The 16,288-nt window shown below is 37.1% G+C and overlaps 1 protein-coding gene across 3 annotated transcripts in view; it reads right to left on the bottom strand.

Moving 5' to 3' along the window:
• The window catches only part of LOC131035884 (actin-related protein 4), a 239,104-nt gene that overhangs the window by 165,628 nt on the left and 57,188 nt on the right, over window positions 1-16,288 (bottom strand). For all 3 annotated transcript variants that reach the window (XM_057967643.2, XM_057967642.2, XM_057967641.2), the window contains exons 6-8: window positions 2,824-2,904; window positions 2,457-2,517; window positions 2,290-2,339 (exon numbers count right to left, since the gene is read on the bottom strand). In XM_057967643.2, coding sequence (XP_057823626.2) covers window positions 2,290-2,339; window positions 2,457-2,517; window positions 2,824-2,904 — 192 coding nt within the window. The remainder of the gene's footprint in view (window positions 1-2,289; window positions 2,340-2,456; window positions 2,518-2,823; window positions 2,905-16,288) is intronic.

Raw genomic sequence — 16,288 nt, 5'->3', positions numbered from 1 at the left:
TGTATCACTGTCTGTAGGAACATTGCTTGATAATGCTGATATGAAAAGAAAACCATTGGAGTTATCTTCATTCTCCTTTTGAGATGATACTTCATTGATGTTTGATCCTTGATGATTAGGTCTTGTCAAACAATCCTTTGCAAAGTGACCAAACTTGTCACACCTAAAACACTGGATGCGAGAGAGATCTTTCTTCCTCTTCCTAGAATCAGGTGCAGAATCTGATTTGAAATCTCTATTCTTTTTGAAGTTGCCCTTCTTCCAATACTTTCATTTCTTGGTAGATTGAGTGGCAAGAACATGTGTATCCTCATTTTGAGAACTCTTGACGATTCCTCTAGCAGTCAATCTTGATTCTTCTTGAATACAATTTGCACGAAGTCGATCAAACTTAGGTAATTTTGACCTTCCACTTATGCTTTGGATAAATGGCTCCCATGAATGAGGCAGACCATTCAAGAGTAGCATAACAAGGTCTTTATCTATTGCTTGATCCCCAATTGCGCATAGTTGATCTCTCAATTCTGAAATTTTCATGAAGTAGGTGATAACTGAATCTCCTTTTGCCATCTTCACTTGGTGGAGTTGCTGTCTCAAGGCAAGAGCCCTACTTACGTTGTTAATCTCATATAAACCCTCCAAGGTCTTGAACATATCTCTTGCAGTTATCATCTTGGAGATGAGAGGCACTAAATGATCCCTCACGAAGTCAATTAATATCTTCTTTGCCTTCATTGCATTCTTCTTGAATTGCAGTTTCTCCTCATGATCTTCTGGTTCGGATAAATCTTTTTCCATTATGAATTGAAGAAGATCATTCTCTTCAAGTGCAATGAGCACTCTAAACTTCCATGAGGTGAAGTTAGATGCGCCTTCAAGTCTATCTTCGACTTTAAGACCATTCACCATTTTCGAGACTTAGAGATACTGCACCGGAGAGAGAGGAGAGAATACTTGGAAGTTATTTAGAATCTGATCACGATCTTCTTTAACCTGGCTCTGATACCATGTTAAGTTTTAAGATTAGATTAGATAACACAATAATTCACACAAATACACAGATATTATCTTGGGAAAACCTTCCTCTTGAAGGTGAAAAACCCAGGAATGAAATATGTCTTTATTATCTCAATTATGTCAAGAGACTTTACAAAGTATTTGCTTCACTCTTGAAGCTATATATGAACGACAAAAATTCAATATAGAGAATATACGATCTCTTATAGAGAATCGGAATTCCTTAGTTGATGCTCAACCTGTTGTAGATAGTCTTATATCTGCTGTAGAATATCAACGAACTGCTGAAGAGTACTTTCGAACTGCAAGTAGGGAGAACACGATCTGCTTGAATGTCTTAATCGATGCCTTCAAAGAGAGAGAGGATCGAACTATATATACCCGTTCACGAATGATGCCAATCAACACGATTCCTCCAAGGGTCGGCAATCATGTCTCTTCATTGGAGATTAGTTATACTTTAATCAACATGTGTTTAAGTTAAACATAGGACACGTCTTAATAGCCACGTCTTATAATCCAATGAGTGGTTGATTACACTTAAATATTTTTATGACCACAAATATCGGCGAGCCCATAAGACGATGCAAATATAAATTGATCCACAAATTGTCTAAGGCTGAAATTGGATTTGCACAGTCAGTTTAGGGAAGAATCTGACCGACGCTATAAACATTAACATGGTGCAGGTTGCTCCTTCAAGCTTCATAAAGGATCTTCCTATTCTTTCCAGGCAATCCTGGGAAAACCTTCATAAAGGTTAGTAATTTGGATTTGTCAAAGTGGAGTTTGGTTAAGTGGGAATCTATATGTAGTCGAAGCAAGAGGGCGATCTTGGTCTTTCACGGGCAAGACTCATTGATTAGGTTTAGAATTTACTTTTGATTAGAAACCTAGTTTTAGATTGTACTTCTGATTCTCAAGTAGAGCTAGTTTGTTGACAACCTTAATTTTCTCCAAGATCATTTTATTACTTATCCAAAGCCTAGAGCAACTGTTATCGTTATTGCACCTCATAATGAGTATAATTTTGAAAAGAAAGTTTTCAATTAAGTGTCAAGACAATAATTCACTAACCTTGCATCGAAAATACCAAAGAGAAATATGTAGACATGAAGAAAACATGATAGAATTTTTTTCTCACACTGATCCATCTAGCTACCAAATGAAGATAGGCTTCATATTCTTCACACAGAATAGATCATGCACTATCTATTTATAAATAACCCACACAAAGATCTATGAAGTAACAAGATAGTTATTCAGTCTTACCAATCAACAACTAGAGAAGTAGCACGTCCCGAAGCAAAGGAAGTTAGGACCTGCCATGGTAGCAACCCCAAAATAATCACCATTAAATTTGTAAAGATAATGACACTATGAATGATTGTCATTAACAAGAAATAATGGACACAAATGCATGAAGTAAGAAGACATACTGCGTTTTTTGCTAAGAATAGTGCAGGGACGTTGTGATTCTCAAACATTAGCTCTGCTGTTCTGTTGAAACATTGGCAATTCTTGATTAAAATCTTCACCTTCAACAAGATTAATAGAAACATAACGCACATGACCACATGTTTGACTGTGATTGCTCAAAAATATACAAAAAAAAGAACAACTTTAATTGTAACATAATAGTCCAGACTTCTAAAACTGTATCAGCGAAAGTTTGTTTGCAGTACAAATGAAAAATTAACATGTTCGTACTTGACTTTCCCATTTTTTCTGTAATATCAGAACTTGAAATTGATTAGCTGTATTAAAGAAGGTCCTTAGGTCACCATCTTAATGAGTTGAACTTGCCTTTCTCTTTGACTTGGTGAATTGGATGATGGTTCGGATAACAACATAGGATGCTCGTTGGGATCAATTCGCAAACGTTCCCTACATTCAAATAAATAAGGTCTAGTTACTGGAAGTGATGAAGAAATCCTTTCACAAGTACCATACTCCAATCATAGAAAATTATGGCCCAATGTATAGTTACCTATTGAGCACTGCAATTTTAGATCCTCTATAAAGTCTAATGCATCAAAAAACCTTCTAGATCCTTTACAACATTCAAATATATTCTACAACCTTTACAGCATCAAAAATTTATCAAGATCCTCTAGAGCATCAGAAAGCCACTCCATAAACAAAACTGAATGCAGGTATAACAAACATTAAAACTAGCTAAAATCAATGTGATTTTGTTTGCTTCCAAAATAATAAATTCAATTATAATATTTAATTTTTTCATGGGTAAGTGAATGAAGCCCCATAATCATTTCTCACACCTTAGTCCCTTTTCTATACCATATGCATCAAACAGTAGGACAACGGATAGAATGCTTGTTTTGATACCTTACCCTGCGAATGAAAAGCAACAATTAACTAATAACAGAATGAATCACAATAATACAACCATGGACGGCTCTCTGCATTTAAAATTGCTTCTTTTAATTCTAAAAACCATGGCCAGCTTTCTGCATTTAAAATTGCTTCTTTTAATTCTAAAAACCATGGCCAACCTTCTGCAGAGGTTTTTCACCCTCTCCTGACCTTCTGCCCAGGATTGTGAATGATCCACAGCTGGCCTTGAACTAACTAGGCCTACATTGCCTTTCCTTTTTCATTAATGTTACTACACAATTTTCAACCTTTTCTCTACACTATTCCATTTCAAGTTTTCTTAATGTAAATCGAGGATTTCTAATTGATATTGATGATTGCTGAGACATTTGTCTGTAAATTGAGGGTTTCATATTCACAACCATTTCAGATTCAGAATTTGAATCTTTCAGAAATTTCCACCACTCTATAAAATCTTCCAGAACTTTTCAATACTCTATAAAATCGTCCAGAACTTTTCACCACTCTAAAATCTTCATATCTGAGACACAATCATGGAAAACAAAAAAAGAACAATAGCAACAGGTGATTGAAATTATTTTCTGGGATTTTCTCTCAATATTTTGAATTTCTGATGCTTTACTGCTGGAAACAAAATATTAAAATTTCTATATTTTGCTAATGGTAAGAAACCAAAACAGAAAGAATCCTCTAACTCAAGCACATGTGAGTAAAGCTACCTTAGTCTTACAAGGTCAAGATGGTCAAAACGCCTAAGATTCAGCACAGCAGGTTGTGTAGTCAACTACAAGAAGACAGAATTATTGTTGATCTGACACAAGAATCATTACCATTAAGAAATTGGGGTGATTGTACAATTGGCAATTCAAATGATGCCATTTACAGGACTCGGAAAGTGAAGGGCTTTCCATATCACCTGATATAACTGTAATAGTGATGAATGTTCTTCTACAAGTACATACCATCACAGGACTTTATCTTCTGTACAGAGACCCGTGAGAACCATGACCATGTGTTCCCTAAAGTCACAAGATACTTTGGGTCATGGCCTTCAAATATGAGTATTGTAGATAAATAGTTTTCCGTGGTTCTAGACATGTAGCCTGCCACATTCATGACTTTCAGTCCCAATTGTCACCATTAGCAGCAGATTTACATTCTCCATATGGTTTCGCATTCTACGGAAACCCTTACTCCACAGCACCTTCACTGCAGGTTGTTATTTCCACCATACCATATCACCATTTATCAAGCTGACCAATGTTGATCTGTAGCTTGATCTCTACCTAGAGATTGGTCACCATTTTTCATTAGGTGATGTCATTCTCTTGGATGATTTAAAATTTCTTTTGCCTGGACTGGGACGTGTAAGACACTGATACTTGACCTCAAAGAGAACAGACCTTCAGGAGATTGACCTTGTGAAGTTTGGTTTACTAAGAACATCAGATGATGGGGATAATCCTGTCACAATTAGGCAATTGACATCAGTAGTTAGGTGAGACATGCTCTTCGCATTCTTAATGAGTTGGGTGACTTAACCTCCTGTAGTGGGACCCATCAAACACCAATACTTGATCCCCACCTTCAAGAGATTGACCTTGAGTAGTTTGGTCTACGAAGGACATCATCTGGTGGATACAATCCTGTCGCAGCTAGGCAAATTACATGCACCCCAATTAGGCAAGTAATGTGGTGTTCAAATTCTTAATGGAGGTCACACCATTCCTCAATTCCAACAGTAGGGATACAACTATGGTTGATTATGCTTCTGTCAGCAGGTATCTAATTTCTTACATTCATGGTTTGCTTATATATCACGAGATCCCTCTTGCCAATAGCTTTTTTAAGTATTTCACTCTCCATTCAGCTTCAAATTCCTTCCACTTCACTTTACCATTACAGGCATCCAATGATCACCATGCCACAATCCACTATAAAGCTGAACACACTATTGATTACGTTGTACGTCTTTCATAGTTTATGACCAATTAACCCGTCCCCCCCAACCACCACAACCAAATGCCAATTCTAATTTTATATCCTCTAAGAAGCTACTCGACCTCTTTCCACATACAACTCACTAGTCTACTTTACTACATCCTCTGGGTTACAATCTATTGGTATTCTGACGAGTGTAAAACTATGTACTGGAGCCTCCATTTTGTCCTGGCTAGTGAGCCTCCATCCAAACCCGGCAAATATAAAGCTTACAGACATCACCTTTGACACAAGAAACAATTACTTGTATTTAGGTGACTTGAGCTCCTTCTACCCTCAGTTGTTCACAAAAATCTTTTGGCATGCTATCTATTGTGCGTAACACACCCATCCCCTTCCTTGATGGAGACCCCTTGCCTATAGCTGCCTGCACGTGAAAGAGGAAACTCTACAAGTGAAATCGAGTTGTTTGAGGCCTTTCAATCCTCTGCTAAATACACCCAAATTGCTGATAAGGGCAAAACGAGGTCGTATGTTTTCCACTCAACTCTTGCAATCACCAAAAAAAATGTTGAAACCCCCAAGGTGCTAAAAATGAAGGTCGCGATTTAGAGAGTTTTGCACATAAAGTCGATTCCTTACCAAGCACTTATGTAATGGCTAAAGAAAGCCCCGTTGAAGTGCCAAGGAAAATCGAAACAGAAAGTGCTGAAAGTAACTCCGAAAAAGACCAAAGGTCGTATTAAATCTTTCATGAAAGATAAGAAAGCTCAGGGTTATCATGACGAAGGTATGAGATGTATTTCGGGTTAGATTTCGCCCTAGATTTGACCGGAAATAACACCGAAGGAGGGCACAAAGATCTCATTTCCAAAAACATTTAAAACCCTAGAAGAATCGTTGAATAGAATCACAAGTCTTTCGATTTGCTTTGTCCTAAGCCGTCAAGACCTGATAGTTGGAACCTTGAGGTTGTCCCCTTTGATCATCTAAAACAGCATTAGGAATTTCCTTACTCAAGAGAGGATAGAATACTCAGCATTCTATTCTGTGTTGACCGAAGGAGTACCAATACAATTTCCCGCATCAACAAAATTGGCACTAGAAGGAGGGCATGATCATTGTGAATGCCAAAATTGTTGGCCATTTGGAAGAATTGATTATGTGTTGCATTGATGTCAACACTAGTTGTTTTGGATGCTTTACTGGCACTCTTTTGGTCCCGGTAGGATGAGTGGTTTCTGGTTGGTTTGGATCCGGCATGATCCGATATGCTCTAGTATAGTTTGGTTATGGAATTGGCTTATTCATGATACTCATGTTCATATTCAGTAAATTGGTTTTGGTCTGGTGATCAGATGCTATCCTGTTTGCTTGGAAGCTTGGCTTGTGGTACCGAGGAGGGTTTCACCGGCAGAGATTTGATGAAGATCTTTGATGATATGCATAAGTGGTGTTGGTGCGGCTTCTAGTATGGATTCAGGGCGTTGTTGGTGATCATGTTCGAGACTTGGCGGATGGAGATCATTGCTTTAGCGTGTGGACCTATATCGGGTCCCGATTGATCTAGGTTATGGACCGGCTTAATGAAACGTGTGGATCGGACCTCTCGATGTGTTTCTGGGATGTCTTATGGGTTGATTATTGTTTGTTTGGTCTAAGGCCGAAATGCTTTGTAATTATGTAATTGGTTTATTGTCTGGTGGCCGACCTGATTGTTTATGGTCGAGGGTTTGTATATATATAATGTAAGATCTCATTGTAGATCATCATGGTTATGGTCAAGGGAATGGGAAATGGATATGTAATGTGTGAATAATGTAATATTATTCAGGCAAAGGATTTGGTGGATCATTGGAGATCGAGTTGGGTTTATGTAAGAGGATTTAGTCCTCTAGTATTGAGCTTAACCGGAACTGTACTCAAGCATAGGAGATGGTATCTTTGCAGTTCATTCCTTCTTCCGGATTGTAGTCTGGATTTCTATGTAGTCAGTGAGACTCATTTTGTGATGAGCAGTGCGCTCTAGGCAACAGTTGGCCTTCCTGCAAGTGCAGGCCCCTCAATTGTAATTCACATACTTACTACAGAAGTATTATCTGATTGTGGGTAGGCTTCCCACCGCGGTTTTTCCCTTTACCACGTTTTCCACATATAAATCTTGGTGTCATGTGGATGGCACTTATTCTCTGACTGTCATGTCCCCTCCCTGACTATTATATATATAAAGCCTAATTGAAATAATTATTTTTAATTAGTATAATAATTATTTGAAATTTATTAAATATTAATATTTAATTAATATTTATTATTAAATATGAATAGATAAGTTTTAATTGAAGTTGAAACTTATAAGCATCCACCCTTTATTCACTTAGTAACAGCTACTGAAATCAAAGACAATCAAGTTGATGAATATAAAAGGAGTTCATCGAGACCTTTTCCGAGCTTGCTCCTCTGTTTGGAATTATGTTAACCACTCAATAGAGGGCAAGTTCATATAAAACATGATCAAAGAGCAATAAGATATATTACCAGCAATGTAAACAATGATCTGTCAAAGTCCAAAAGCAAGGGCCACATGTCGAGGGAAAAATGTAGAATGATTCAGACTTGATGCATACATATTCATTAAGAATTGCATAAGGTGAAAGACTCGTAATCTCTTATTACTATGTGAGACCAAACTAGTATAGAGTGTTCAAAATCAGGCATTCATACTAACCAAACACTAAAGAAGAATACCAAAAAGGAGATCGCTATAGGCAGAATTCAGTATTCCAATATGGACGATGGTTTTACTCATATTCATCTTTTGGGGTTAATGCGCTAGAGGTGTTTTCGATCATATCAAACAAATATTATAAGATTGATTTCCAACTAAGTCAATGACATTTCGTAGATTGGGAGCATAACGAGCCATTAGTGCTTAGTACTGTGATGTCCTGGCAACAGGAGATTATAGTTTGGGTGAAAACCAATGATTAATTATTCAAAGGGGTGTGATGGAGAGAAGAGACACATCCTTCATATTGTTCGATTAGTCAAACAATTATCAATTCATCTTATAATAAGCAAATACCTAATATTTATGGAGGAGTACGATTTGGATAACAAATTAATTAGTATGAGTAATGGAAGGGTGCGATTAGGGAAGGGATATATCTATTTCAATCAAGTGTTGCAACCATTCCATACCAAAGGTATTTAAGGAGGGGCAACCATCAACAAAAGAAGGGGGGATTCCAGTTTGGGAAAGAACACATGGATATTATCTAACAACATCGATCAAATCAGGTCAGAACTGTTATTAAGTTACAGGCAGTGACAACCTTGTCCTGAGTGGTATGCATAGGGGATGTGTTTAATAAAGACTGCTTAATATATAGCCCGATAATGTTTGTATGCAGATTTTACTAATAATAATGTTAACATAAACTACAATATGTATAATAGTAATACTAATATAAAGGGATTCAAGCTTAATTTCACATACTGTGGCATGTCAGATCTGTCTACCACTACAACTACTAGGTGGAATAATGATTGGTGTTTAGTAAATGGGCAGTGTAGTGATTTATATTATAGGGAATATAATCTGTTTTATGTATTTATATATATACATATAAGGGTTGTTCAGTCAAATAATATTTTACAAAGAACTACAAACTGTAATTTGAATGAACAAGTAGTAAATGTGAGATTATAAATCTGATTGAATTATCAATTCAATATCAGGGAGAAGATTATGTTATCACTGATTGAATTCCGGTTAAGATGATTTTGTCTCCTAATCAATGTAGTTTAAGTCATAAGTATGTTGCGATAGATTAATTATGGTTAAAATAGGCCTAAACCTAGTACGGGACATTACATTTGTATATATATAATGTAAGATCTCATTGTAGATCATCATGGTTATGGTCAAGGGAATGGGAAATGGATATGTAATGTGCAAATAATGTAATATCATTCAGGCAGAGGATTTGGTGGATCATTGGAGATCAAGTTGGGTTTATGTAAGAGGATTTAGTCCTCCAGTATTGAGCTTAACCAGAACTGTACTCAGGCATAGGAGATGGTATCTTTGCAGTTCATTCCTTCTTCCGGATTGTAGTCTGGATTTCTATGTAGTCAGTGAGACTCCTTTTGTGATGAGCAGTGCGCTCTAGGCTGTTGGCCTTCCTGCAAGTGCAGGCCCCTCAATTGTAATTCACATACTTACTACAGAAGTATTATCTGACTGTGGGTAGGCTTCCCACCGTGGTTTTTCCCTTTACCGTGTTTTCCATGTATAAATCTTGGTGTCATGTGGATGGCATTTATTCTCTGATTATTGTTTATGCTTAATTGGTTTAACTGCTATTCCGGTATTTGGTTTAAGCATTCCCGTATTAATATTTTGGGTTCCAGTATTAAAGTTTTAATTGCTAAATGTTCTGGTAATTTGTGACAACTGATTCACCCACCCCCCCCCTCTCAGTTGTCTTCCGGTTATTTGAACTGTCTAACAAAACAACTAAAACCCAGATCACATCAATTCATATTTGCAAGGAGTAACCTTATAGCCTTTTTTTTACCCTCCTCCACGCTCAACACAGTTAGTGCTAGAGGGAGGGCCTTGTTAACACTTCACAAGCAAGTTGAGCCTATGCGCCCTTTTAATGTTGTATTTGGGATATGCTAGATCCCTATTAAACCAGAAAATACCAAAAAATCACAAAACCAGAAATCCCAAAAAGTAGAAGATCTGAATAATACCAACAATTCTAAGTCAAGATGTGGGCTCAACCAGTTCATAGAGACTCTCCTCAGGTCGACATTTACCAACTTCAGCAAAGACTGGGTGTACAGCTATATCCTAGACAACTGTCTGAGTTTGCATCCTAGGGCATTGCAGAATCCACAAGACAGCAAAACATGACAAGTTTAATGTAATGTCCTCACTTTGAAATAAAATTTAATAATAAATGATAATAATAAAATTAAAATATTTAAAATTAAATTAAAATATAAAATAATATAATTAAATATGATTAATTAAAAATTAATTAAGTTAATGAAAAGTCAAAAGACATGAAAGGAAAAGTTGTGACTCCCTCAACAATGAGATATAAAAGGGAGAAGAGAACCTAATATGAGAGGGGGGATAATTTGGAAATGAGAAGTGCAGATCTAATTTAAATAATAAGTGCAGATCTGATTATGAGAGGTTGTGTCCCTTTCAAAGGGCAGAAATAATGAAGAGTTGCACTCTATCAAAGGGAATGGTGAAAGGATGTGTCTCTTGCCAAAGGGCATACATGATGAAGAGGTGTGACCTCTCCCTCACATTGAGAGATATAAAGGAAAGGAATCAAAAGCATCTAGTAAGAGCACCATGGATCAGATCAAATCAGAACTGTTATTAAGTTACAGGCAGTAACATCCTTGTTCTTGGTGGTATGCATGGGGATGTGTTTAATAAGTATCATTAATATATGAAGCCCAATAATGTTCTTATGCAGAATTAATAGTAATACTAATATGGACTGCAATATGTATGATAGTCATACTTAATTTCATATACGTATTCATAATACATAAGAAATATATATACTTATAGTCTAAATCATGTTATTACTTTCTGTATTTAAGAAGATGGGATTGAGATGTTCCAAAGAGGGGCAGTCTAAATCCAAGCAATAGGTTAAGTCCCAAGATAGGGTGGGGATCAGTGACCAATAAGCCTTGAGGGTATAGACCCAAGATAGGTAAGGGCTTGGATCTGTAAACTTTGAGGGAACCTATTGTAGTTGGTCTCTAAGCGCTTTGGTAACATATGTAAACCCTTCTCCCTTAAAACTGAAGTAGTAGCAGGGTTTGATATCTATATTAAGAACTATGAATAATGAAATTAATCAGCTAATGAGGAAAATAGACAAGCACTTGTTAATAACTTATTGAAGAAAATCTATCAATTTTAGTATATTTAAATAGATCAGGTAGGGGACATTACATTTAACTGCTTGACTTTTCTGTCAAGAATCGAGCTAGCATTACAAGGAAGGATATTCTTCTGGGATATCCCCAAGCCAAAGGAGTTTATACAACCCGACAGTTCCAACCCTCCATCGAGCACTGATAAGTTTACACGATTTAAGGGCTTGATTGAGAACCAGTTTGGTCTCAATGAGGAAATATGTTTGGAGAGCGTGCTTACCTTGGTGGTGCAAAATTCATCACACTTCTCATTCCAAGTTCACTTGTCTGCTATGTTTGGAAGAAATCAATCAAGTCAAATCCTAGTATGGACTGTCGGAATCATCAGAGGAGTGCATCACAAATAAAGTATGGAGTGCATATCACGCCGCTGATGAGTACAGAAGAATGCAAAATCACTGCAGCGTCACACTTTCTGGGAATGAAAAGGAGGAGTGGCTAGAGGTTGATCAAAATGGACCCGCTAATCAGGCTATGGCAGCAAATGATTTTGTTGTCCCTATGCCTAAGGGGGAGAGTGTTGAAGATAAAGGGGATGATCAAGTGAACCCCGTGGATCAGCCAAAGGCCGAAGAACTATTTGTGGAGGTCTCGCAAGTAGAAGATACATTCCAGGAACCCGTTGAAGATGTTTTTGAGGACCAAGCTATCAAAGAGTCGTTGTTTGAGGACATGCTGACAAACGTTCATAAGGCTGCACGGTTTATGCAACTTGAAGACGCACCGAAAGATGATGCACTCTACGTTCTTGAGTTTGAGTTCAAGACTAATTTTCAGCCTGTGCAACCCACTACAGAATTTGATGTTGATCTGCACATGCCACACGCAAGCGGGATGCTGCACCACCAGTTGCATCCTCTGTTGGGACCTCCAGAATTTGCTAAATTTTGAGGTCCCATGTTGAGAAAATTTACTTGCAACACTCAAAAAAGCAACTGTAGAATCTTGCTCAAGTAGCTCACTTTGGAAAGCTCCATTTTGAAGCTTGATGAATCCTATGCAAAATGCCTTTGGGAAGGTGTTTAGCAGCTATCAATAAGCATATAAATCAAGTTGCAGCTTCCTGTGATCAGATTGGATGAGTTTTTGAAGTACTTGATATGAGGGGTCAACAAGTGTACACTATGCATATTTTCAGAAAAGCCCGAGTAGCATACTTTGGAGGCCTACAACTTGCACCCAGTTGATCTTCATGGCAAATCGCTTGTTCCCTTGTATTCCCTGCAATTTTGTGACCCCTTTGTCCATTCTCAGATTCCCATAACCTCGTTTGACATTTTTGCCAAGCCCATATCATTTGCAATTTGTTGTATTTTGCGATTTGCACAATGAGAAATGTTTCAGAAGAGCTCACTTTGAGCATTTATAACTTGCATCTGGATGATTATTTCAGCTAGCTCTTATTTTTATGTGATTCCTTGTAGCTAGATAAGCTTGTATGCAAGGTTCCAGCTCTTCATGACATCATTTGCTATTTTTTCAGAGTACATTTGAAACAGGGTTTGGAAGGGATTCTGGTAAGTTACAGTGTAGAAATAGCTAGATAGTGATCTTTGGCGATTAAAATCTCGCACCTCAGGCATCATCAAGGGAATCCGTTTTGCAGGATGATTCAAAGTATATCAGTCTATGAGCCTGCCAGTTGCCATGATCTAATTTGATCATTTGACCAGTTTTTTAAGGTGGTTTATAGGGGTTCCGAGCTTGTTTTGACCAATTTACAAAAGGCTGAAAAATCAATTTTCAATGATTTAATTCTCCACCTGTTTGCTTCAGATGGATGTTTAAGTAATTTCAAATCAATTTCTGGGTTTAGTGGTATGCAAATGAAAACAATTTAAGTCGGGCCCACAAGGGGACCCGGCATGTTTCCTGTGAGTATTGCAACTATATTCTTCAAGTTGGCATAAATGTTTAATTATTTAAATCATCTCTACGATTTAAATAAGTGATATGCATATGTGAAAAGCACGGACATGGTTTTAATAGTGTGGGGCCTACCACTCATCTTGCACACCTAGATGCACAAGTACAGAAAGGAGTAAATGAATTAAGTATTTCGGTGTGCAAGCTATAATACTTATAAATCATCTTTTATAATGATTTTACCTATGCAAGGTGGTGCTCGTAGCTTGCTGAAACTACAAAGGGGGGGGGGGTGTGTTTGTCGAGTCCCAAGTAACAAATGTTGAATACAAACCTTGTGGGACCACTCATGTGAATATGGAAAAAGAAGCTTTCCCTCGTCACTTGGCAGGAGGATAGAAAAATAAATTTCACCGAGGCCCGAGTCAAGACCACATCAGCATGAAGAGAAAGGTAAAATGCAAATTGAGTTAATAGGGAAAATGCTTCTCGAGACTTGGCAACATCAAAGGGAAGGTCTCAACGAGCCCTGAGAACATAAAAGATTTCTTTGCCCTAAAATTTACACAAACATGAAGACCTAGGGTTTCCATTATGAATGAATCTTTGGCCGCATGAATCCAGGATGTGAGGTCGCAGATGTAATACAAAAAATGTTCTTGGTGCCTAAGATAAGTATCATCTCATGGGAGGTGATGATAGTGCGGAATGCACGAAATACATTTGATGCAGAGGTATTAAAGGTCTTCAAGCAATGTCGTTGGTAGGCATGTATGCTATATGTGGATTGGCAAGTTTAAAGCCGAATCCCACAACTCTCCACGACTCATCCTAGCATTCTTTTCATTGCCCATGCGCCAATATAAGTAGAAGCTTTGGATCGGAGTATGAACATCCATCGAAGCATTTGGAATCAATGGTTTAGATTCTTTAGCAGCGAACCAAACGCAAGTTGTGGGGTTTAGATAAGGCACGGGTGGCTGTTTGGCATCAACGCCTCACGGAAATATTGTTTCAGAAGTGCCATGATTGCAGTGCTCGCACAGTATAGAGATGTTCAAAAGCTTTTAGAAATCTTCAAGCAAATGCACTTGGTGGTTTTAATGCTAAATTCCGCAGCCCTTGCCAACATCCTCCATGCCGATGCACACCAATAGAGCCTTCGATTAGAGCATGGATATTTTACACAGTGTAGAGGAGATTTGTTGATTTATGGGGTTGCAGCGTATATGCACAAATGTGGAAGTGTAGACAAGGCAGGTGAACTACAAATGCCTCAACGAGATGTCATCTCATGGTTACACGCTGTGCAGAGTATGCACAATATAGATTTGATTGAAAGGGGCTTTAGAAATTCTAAATTAAATGTTATTGGCAGGCATCTTACATATTCTCCACACCCTTTCTTTGTTTCTTCCTTGCCAATGCTAACATGATAACAATGTATCGAGTATGGGCATCTGTTTTGGGGCATAAAACATTGTTAATGATTGTCAAAAGATGCAGTTGCAGCCCCTTGCCACACATGTATGCGAAGCGTAGAATCACAGCGCAAGGTATATAATCAAAAATACCTCAAAGAAATGTGAGTTTATGACTGCACAAATACGCATAAAAGATGGATCTGATGAAGAAGCAAGTGCAATGGCCAGAGACAGTTTTCATAATATAAGGAGTGTTATTATTGAAATATAATTTTTCAGTGATAGATATGAATGGTCATAATGAATAAATATCATTGGAATTAAAAGGTGCAAAAGGGAAATTATCCAAGGATCAATAAAATTTGAATGTTAATGTGCAGGGAACTGGGTGATTCTTTTGCCAAAAGAGATATAATGAGTGATGAGGTATACAGGCTTTTGCAAAAGACGAAAAATTAAACAGCCGGTGTGTTTGCTCAAAGTGAAGATATTTGTGCTAAAGATTTTAATTGGGGAATTACATTGTATATTTTACTCATGATGAGAGTGGAACAAATGTTGTTGATAATTTGTGTCCATTTGGAATGGTGAGTCATTTTCTATAATGTGGAGTTGAGTTAATTATTTTCGCTCAGAAAAATATGGCTCAGTAAATGTGAAATGCTAGAGTGAGTGAGTATTACTTATGTGAAGATGTTTTCACCTCAAAATAAAAAATATTCACTCGAAGGGGATAAAGAGCTAAAGGGTGAAAAACATTTACAAAAAGGCAAAAATGTGAACAAAAGAGAATATATGGGATATTTTCCAGCAGGGGAATATTTTTAGTTATAACAAAGGGGAATATAAGTAAAGGGCAGCTGGGAAGGGGCATCTTCAGTGGGAGAATAAAGTGAAGGAATATTTTCAGTTGAGCAATGGAAAAAGTGCAAATCTGAATGTTGAAAAGGGGCAGAGAATGTTTTTTCAATTGCAGAGAGAAGAGAAAGGAAGGACAAGTGTTATTTGCAAAACAGATTTGAAGAAGACATGTGGCAAAGTTGGAGCAGATCTAAAGCTTCATTCTTCTTCTATTAATTCTCCATTCTTCTTCTTTGCAGGGGTTCTGAAAATTTTGAATTATCTCAGGCATGTAAATAGGAAGTGTTTTGTTCTAAGTCATAAATTAAGTTGAAGGTTGTAATTTTCTGATAGTAGCAAATGTCAATTAGTTTGTGCAGTCATGAAATGTTGTCTTGAAATTGTTTCCATATTGTAGTTTCAGAATTCATATGAATCTTAATATCAAGGATATGCAGATTTGTCATTACAGTTTTCCTGTAATTGTGTAGAATGTGTATGGGTTTCTTTCAAGGAAAGAACTGAATTATATATGCATGTTATTGTGAACAGAGTAGTATAATAAGGATTTGTGAGTAGAATTTCAGGGCAATAAGAGCAGATTCGTTATTGTCAGGCATTAACATGCATTGAATCTACTAGTTTGAGTCATTTTGTTAATAAGAGGTTTATTACAGTTGTATTGTCTGGTTTCATGGCCCAAGGATAAGCACAAGTCTATTTAGGAGTAATGCAATGTTAGATACCATTTATCTCAAATTAATCTTTCTTTTATCCCTTTCCTCTTTTATAATTTAATCTAAGTTATGTGTTCTCAGATATTCTCAGAGGCAAAGCAAATGGGATTAAGCTCGAATCTA

The sequence above is a fragment of the Cryptomeria japonica genome, chromosome 8, assembly GCF_030272615.1.
Source record: "Cryptomeria japonica chromosome 8, Sugi_1.0, whole genome shotgun sequence".
In the NCBI taxonomy this organism is placed as follows: domain Eukaryota; kingdom Viridiplantae; phylum Streptophyta; class Pinopsida; order Cupressales; family Cupressaceae; genus Cryptomeria; species Cryptomeria japonica.
Note: the sequence above shows the minus strand (reverse complement) of the source record. Positions and strands in the feature narration are given on the sequence as shown.